At 45.4% G+C, this 8,030-nt stretch overlaps 1 protein-coding gene across 1 annotated transcript in view; it reads right to left on the reverse strand.

The window, feature by feature from the left end:
• The window catches only part of DHX9 (DEAH (Asp-Glu-Ala-His) box helicase 9), a 29,148-nt gene that overhangs the window by 19,150 nt on the left and 1,968 nt on the right, over nucleotides 1–8,030 (reverse strand). The window contains exons 3-6 of the mRNA XM_009994688.1: nucleotides 5,663–5,830; nucleotides 4,349–4,460; nucleotides 3,979–4,079; nucleotides 3,446–3,591 (exon numbers count right to left, since the gene is read on the reverse strand). Coding sequence (XP_009992990.1) covers nucleotides 3,446–3,591; nucleotides 3,979–4,079; nucleotides 4,349–4,460; nucleotides 5,663–5,830 — 527 coding nt within the window. The remainder of the gene's footprint in view (nucleotides 1–3,445; nucleotides 3,592–3,978; nucleotides 4,080–4,348; nucleotides 4,461–5,662; nucleotides 5,831–8,030) is intronic.

Raw genomic sequence — 8,030 nt, forward strand, 5'->3', positions numbered from 1 at the left:
GTCCTCAGTCAGAGACTCTCAACTCATCCTTAGGGTGCAACATTACTGCACCACACTGGGTGGGTGCAGTTCTAAAGGCAAGGCCCTTATTTTGGCTTTATACACTTTTTTAATTGGTCTTTTACACCGAGATTTTGAATCTGATGTCTGCATTTTCCTTGTCTAAGTCTGCCAGCAGACTACACAACTCCTTGGCATTTTTCTTTTTTGTCTTGTAATATATTAATAAAAGACTTTAAGCAGAGAAATTTGTTTGCAAGTGATCAAACAAACAGGGAGGGACTGTTTACAGGAGCTTATAGCAAGAGGACAAGAGGTAATAGAGTAAAACTTGAAGAGGGAAGACTTAGATTAGACATTAGGGGGAAATTCTTCCCTATGAGGGTGGTGAGAGACTGGAACAGGTTGCCCAGGGAAGTTCTTGAAGCCCCATCCGTGGAAGTGCTCAAGGGCAGGTTGGTTGGGGCCTTGAGCAACCTGATCTAGTGGGAGGTGTCCCTGCCCATGAAGAGGGGTTGGAACTAGATGATCTTTAAGGTCCCTTCCAAAACAAACCATTCTATGGTTCTATGATTCTATGCTTTTAGTCCCTTTAACCCCAAGTTAGCAGGTAACAGACTTGCCAACATAACCAGTAGATCTGTTAACAGCCCTGGAAATGCCACCGTTCAGCATTGAAATTTAAAGCCACAGTACTAGGAAATATGTTCCGTGCTAAGTTCCAGGCAACAATTTTAAAGCAGATAGCACATGAATGTAACATTAACAGGCATCCCACTGTGCAACTAACTGTATCCCACATTATAGTCATGGAACCCATGAGTAGCCTGGGTTTAGCAGCTCAGATGCAACACTTAATACAGCTGCCCTGGTTTTTGACACACACTTGGCCAGCTCAGAGCACAGACAAAAATAACCAGGTAATTATGTTAGAGACCATTCAATGTATCTGCACAGAAGGAGACAGAATACTTGAATTTTCCCAAAGCCCCTATTGCTGTACTCTGGGAACAGCATGTAGTGTATATGGAAGTAACTCTGCTCAGCAAATGCAATAGTTTGCCTAGTAGGCATGTAACCAATTCATTAAGTTAACTGGGATATTAATTTAGGCTTAAAAGAAATGAGGAAGACATATTTCAACATAGGATGATGGAAACCAAGATCCATGTTTTTAAGACTCACAAACCTAAGTGTGTATTTGCACAGATTACAAATGCAAACCACATTCTTATCAGACAGGATTTCAACTGGCCAATGTGATTTAAGCTGTATGACTGGGCTTTACAGCCCAAGATCCTCCTTGAAAACTATGCCTTGGTACTTCCACAGCTGCAGGCAGAGCCTTGCATCTGTGCCCTTCATTTCTTGCTGTAAACAAACAAACAAACAAAAGGTTAAGTGAGGGATTTTAATTTCAAGTGAGAACTCCTTCCTGTACTACCAGTGAACTGACCTTCAGGCACAGTGGCTTCATGGCTCGAAGGCCACTGGCTCTCAGGGACACAACAGCCAACTAAGGCACCGATGACAGTATGTTTCTCAGCCAGGCCTATAGTCAGCATTCAATCTCATTCTCCTCCACCTAAGGGGAGAACAGCAACACCAGAAATCAGTTTGCAGCAGAACCCCATGTGATTGTTTAGCACAGCCTCAGCAGATCTTTGGGGTTGCTCATTGCTACCTTCAGCAGGAACACAAGGAGGCAAAGGCATCTCACGCTACCAGTGCAATCCCAAGAGAAAAGCCACATCCCATCCCTTAAGGTTTGGTCAACACTTTGTGTATGAGGAGAGCAGTGCTTATATTTACAACTTACACCCTCCTATCTAAATCAAAGTTTCCAAATAAAAAATTTCCACCTGTTACCAAGTTCTTATACTGTGTGACTGTGATTAATTGACAAAAAATCCCCACATTTCTCCTTTAACACCCTTTGAGAGCAAGGCTAACATTTCTGCTATAAATGCTATTACTTTTTTTAAAAATCAAACTGCTAAGACATAAAGCAACAGGTATTTCTTAAAAAAATAACCAAACCCAAACTAGATCACTGTCCTCAGAACTTTAAAAATATCTGAAATTTTACTTTCCTGTGATACATACCAAAAGGATGAAATCCAATGTTGCCCTCTCTCAACAAAAAAGACATTAAGCTTGTCTCATGCCTGCCCACTCTATTGCAGCAGATACTTAGTTCCTCCTTCTGCCATTCCATCCAGGGCAATTCATACAAGCTTTCCTGGATGCAGGAAATACAAAACTCTGAAGTGCTCTCCAGAAGAGCAGCAGTAAGTGGGCTGAGAAACATACTGTCATCTATGCCACCTCGTTCTGCTCAAGCTCATATGCACTTAAAATTCATGGGGGTTGAGTGGTTTTACCTGCAGAAGGCATAACAAAATGAGCTGCACAAATAATCTGCAAGGCTCAGAATAAAAGAAGTGCTCAAGAACTGCATCTGCACTATGCATATCTTAAAATTCCTAGTACTGCATAAGCTAATTTTTTTATGTTGCTCATTGAAGGGAAAGAAATGCCATTGCTTGAAAACATCAATGGAGATGAAGTGACTTGAAGATGGGTTTTAAATGAGAATTTAGAACTTTCTGACACCAATACACGTATCTGACATGTTCTAAATGCTTGTAAGACTTCACAACAGGAGAACACCAGAACTTCTGCAACTGAGACTCTCAGAGAAGACTAGTCAGAAAATTCACTGGTCTCTCTAAAAAAAAAGTAACTCTCAGAGAAAACCAATTTATATACTGAGAAAAAAAACCAAGACCCAACAACAGCCACATGCCATTGCTTCTCACCACAAAACATGATGGTGTCTCACAAGAAACAATGCAATGTTCTGAATTTTTGATTATTTGTAAAGACTATTCCAAATAGAGGTAAAAAATAATTTAAAAACACCAATTCTTTATGCACAATCTGTTATTTTCATTTGGGACAAGCACATGTACATTTTCTGATGGAATGGGCAGAAAGTCAAAAAAGAGTAATACCCAGCTGGTTTCAACTGAAAGTTAAGACCCTCAAAATTTCTTCAGGAAGATTCTGCCAAACTAATTTTTTTTCAGTAGAAGATTCTGCTGCCAAAAGAAGTTAATTTTCATAAAAATGAAACTACAGATCCTTGAAGTACACTTCTATATAAGCAAATTCAAGCACACTTAAGATGCACAAAGGCAACGACAGTGATACAATCACTGCAAAGAACTGAGCACTCCTTCCACTCAAACTGACACCTCAAAAACATCAGTCAGGCTCATCACCCCCCCCCATTTTCAAGATGTAGGGATGTTGTTGGCCCTGGTACAGAACACTGCTTGCTCAAATTCCACTCTGGAGCATTGCAACAACCTGCAGTCAGCCACTGGCACTGAAAATATTCCTAATCCTTCCAAGGCAGAAGGTGATTAAGCTACCAAACCTGTTGTGATCAGGCCCCATTTCAGTGTATTTATATTCTTCCTGAATCTTCTCCTTTTGGAAAAACTGGTTCAGACGTGCCTTGGCATTTTCCAAGGTCCAGCTCCCATGAAGATCAGAATTTAAGTCCACTTCTGACCCAGAGGTCTAATATTGGGGGGAAAAAAAAGTGTCATTTACTGGTTTCTAATAGGTTTCAGTTTTATATATATTTTCACAAGTCTTAAAAATAACTTGCCCACATACTATAAAATGATTAATCCATTGCAGAAAATGCTAAAAGATCCCCAGTATTTCCTTCTTTTCACAACTAACTGTCTATACAAACAGCTGGATATTGACAGTATCCAGAGTGATTTGTTTTGGTTTTAGCTTAAGCAAGTGACCTGTCAGCAGGTAAATCTGCAGCTTCAGTTAAAACTAACAGCAAAACTGCAAATGAAAACTGCAAGCTTGGTCATAAATGCTATGAACAACTGCAAAGGAACCTATTTAAGAGCAAAAGTAAAGGAAGAATTAGAGAGAAGGACTTACTGTCTGCCCTTCTTGCTCCTCTCTCTTTGCATAGTAATCTTTCAGATTTGCACCCCGGTCCCACTGAGCTTCACGATCACCACAGTTTCCAGGAGCTGGGCCTGGGCCATTGCCTACCAGGGGAGAAAACCAAATCTAAAACAGCTCTCCCAAAATACACCCTGAGCAGTGGAGAAGAACTGCCTGGCCATCCCAACAGGACATGAGCAGTCCCTCAGGTCTCATGCAGTCATTCACACCTCTGCCTCAAAACAATACTGACTTCTAAGTACCCACCTGCAGAATGATGCCATCTGGGAGAAGAACCCCACCCAAATCTATATGCATCTATTACATCTGCATATATGTAAATGACAGCTTTCAGTCTTACCTATTTCAGCCTCTATAAGCAAGTGTGGAGGAAGAGGTCCACCCAAACTAGAGCTGGAAGCAGGAATACCTTTGGCTGCTTCATGTCCATCAGGGGTATCACATGTTGCAGGCTGAGAGAGAGAGAATGAAGGGCAATAACAGCACATTCATGCAGGGTAAGTTTTTGTACCATTTAGCCAGACAATTGTTCAGGCAGTTTAAGGACTGCTCAATGTGCAGTAGTTATCCCCAGTAGTAACTCTCAATAATATCACCCTTTAAAGACCTGAAAGCAATACAGCTGCTGAATGCTTGGCTTTTTATGGGTGTTCTACAATGAGATTTCCAGCCAACACAAGCCCCCACTTCCTGAACTTCAGCAATTAAAGAATCAACTTTTTCAGCACCCAGGATAAAATACCAGACACCAGTCCCTACCATATACCCACAGGAACTCAAATATACTTTATAATAAACACACCAAAAAATGATGTAAGAAAGCATTAGTACCCTTAGGAATTGAAAACATTATGGTGAACCATTACAGTATCAATTCCTCCCATGTTGAGGTGTGTACATTGCCTCACTGATCACACCTCTCTGCTTTGTTCAAGATAGAGAACATGCTGTGCCTTTGCAGGATCTAGCCCAGTGACACACTGAGCTGCCACAGAACTATCTGGTGCCTCAGAAACAACACAGGTTGTGTCACCATCAGGGTTCACCAAGCCAGAGACACCTCTCCCCCTGACCTAACTGTGTCTCTTATACAGATACACCCTTCATGAGGCACTAGAAAAAGGCTCTTCCAACGGAGAACATGTAGCTTCATGATTTACTGTTCTCTAAAACTGCTGAAAGATAGTTACCTTTCTCCTTAGCTCTTATGTGGCAGTAACTGCCCATACTTAATGTGGTTCAGAGAAACCAGTGAGCATATTTCACATGAGGAGCTAAGGCAGAAAGCATTTATGGTTTAAAAAAGTCACCTTTTCTACATCTGGTTTGAGGTGTGTTGTTTTTTTTAAGTACACAGTATGATAGATCATAACGTGCATTTAAAACAACTCCCAGTGTGTGAGTACTCAGCATTCCAAGTCAGGCTGCACCTTGCAGGGACCCTGGATACCTCTCCAGCCTCACCAGGAAGGCAGACCAACACAGAGCTGTGTTACCAGACCAGCTGACACCATTTCCTGTCAACATTCCACCTTCCCAGCCCTACAAGCAGAAGTCCTGCCTTTTCAGCCTTCCCTGCACCAGGGGTGCCAGGCTGAGGTCACTCCAGAGATGAAATGCAGCCAGCCCCACAGCACTGCCACTACAGATCAGCCTTTGGGAAGGAGGGAGAGCAACTCACCCCAAAGGCAGGAACTTCCTCTCTCTTCATCTCGTTCACCCGCACCAAGTAGTTGATGAAGTCCCGGGCCGCGTTGCTCTGCGCGTCCTTCTTGTTGGTGGAGTTGCCCATCCCAACGTAGCTGAAGCCTTCCACCCGCACCTGCAGGGCAAAACACACCCCAGGGCATGGCAGCTGAGAGCTCCCTGGGAGCCAGAGGGACTGGGACATCAGCCAGCAGCTGCTAGGAAGTGCGGGGGAAATATGTTTCTGTAGGTTATGATGGTGTCTTGGGGTGCATCAGGAGGGGCGTCTCCAGCAGGTCAGGGAGGTTCTCCTCCTCCTCTACTCAGCCCTGGTGAGACCTCACTTGGAGTAGTGTGCCCAGTTCTGGGCTCCCCAGCTCAAGAGGGACAGGGAGCTACTGGAGAGAGTCTAAGGGAGGCTACAGGGATGATGAAGGGACTGGAAGACCTGCCTGAAGAGGAGAGGCTGAGAGACCTGGGGCTGCTCAGTCTGGAGAGAAGACTGAGGGGGGATCTAATGCATGTCTATCAATACATGAGGCATCAAGAAGGCAGGGACAAGCTCTTGTCACTTGTGCCCTGTGACAGGACGAGGGGCAATGGATTCAAACTGGAGCCCAGGAAGTTCCACCTCAACATGAGGAAGAACTTGTTCACTGTGATGGTGACAGAGCCCTGGGACAGGCTGCCCAGAGAGGTGGTGGAGTCTCCTTCTCTGGAGACTTTCCAGACATGTCTGGGTGTCTTTCTGAGTGATCTGCCCTAGTTTTGGTCCTGCTCTGGCAGGGGGGTTGGACTCCATGATCTTCAGAGGTCCCTTCCAACCCCTGACATGCTGTGACTTACACCTGTGCAAGAAACATCCACAGTCCCTTCTCAGGGAGCACGAGTGTTTCCCTTGTTGAAAAAAAGGAATCCAAGTAGGAAGGGATGTAACACACAGCAGCAAACTCTGCCCAGGCTCACTTTCCTCAACCTGAAACCCATACTCTCAAACAAGAACAGGAGTGAGCTTGTGTCCCCTCTACTGTCACTCCACGTTACTACAGCTAGTAAGATGCAAGGTACTTCAGAAACCTGAGAGACAAGCTTTAGAACATCTATTTTACACCCTGCTAGCCTGCCTGACAAGCTGCTGCAAAACCTGATCACAGGATCAATAAAAGTTGATAATAAAATAATAAAATATTCTAATAAACTAATAAAAGTTCAGATCAACCAGACATTTTATACCTGCTTGTCTGCAACCCCTGCCCCTTCAGCTTCATTTCTAAGTTCACACTGACACTCAGCAACTCAACTTCATTTCAGCTTCACCTGGACAGGCCCCTTACCCATTTCTGCCTTCCATTCTTCATTCTGACCATGCAAGCAGCTTTTTACTGCAGCTAAGTGTTCTTAAAAACCAAACAACACAAAAGCAAGCAGACTTGCATGGAACATTCCTGCCAGCCCAAAGCAGAGCTCTGCATAACACTGCTAATGCCAGACTGCATTTGTCCTCCAGCTCCATCTTGGCTGCAGTGCCTTTAGAATTGGTTTCATGTCCCTGTGCTTCTCAGTTTTGTTGCTGGTGGAAGGATGAACAGGTGGGAAGGGCATCATGATGAATCTAACTTGTTTAGTGCAGATCTGTGGCAGCACTTGGGAACCAGCCTGGCCTGCTGGTGGCCTGGCACTTGGCCTCAGCTCCTCTGCAGAGCCCCCCTGAGCTCACAGAAACACAGACTGGGGGGTTGGAAGGGACCTCTGGAGATCATCTAGTCCAGCCTCCCTGTTCAAGCAGGTTCACCTGAGCAGGTGGCACAGGATCACATTCAGAGGGGTTGTGAACATCTCTGGAGAAGGAGACTCCACAGCCTCCCTGGGCAGCCCATCCCAGGGCTCTGCCATCCCAAAAGAAAATCAGTTTTTCACCTTCAGACTGAACTTCCTGGGCTCCAGGGTTCCCTGCTGGCCCCTCTGCTGTGCCTGGAGCCAGGAGCAGAGCAGCAGGGGCACAGCACAACCCTCTGCCAGCCCCTCCGGTGGGGACTTCCACTGCTCCTTTGCAGTGTCCCAGCTCTGTCCCTCCCCGGCCTCACCCAGAGCCACCCGGGGCTCTGCACACCTTTCACCTTCAGACTGAACTTCCTGGGCTCCAGGGTTCCCTGCTGGCCCCTCTGCTGTGCCTGGAGCCAGGAGCAGAGCAGCAGGGGCACAGCACAACCCTCTGCCAGCCCCTCCGGTGGGGACTTCCACTGCTCCTTTGCAGTGTCCCAGCTCTGTCCCTCCCCGGCCTCACCCAGAGCCACCCGGGGCTCTGCACACCGGGCCTGGACCCTCTGTCCCTCCCC

Source organism: Chaetura pelagica, unplaced genomic scaffold (genome assembly GCF_000747805.2).
Source record: "Chaetura pelagica isolate M959 unplaced genomic scaffold, ChaPel_1.0 scaffold363, whole genome shotgun sequence".
Lineage (NCBI taxonomy): Eukaryota > Metazoa > Chordata > Aves > Apodiformes > Apodidae > Chaetura > Chaetura pelagica.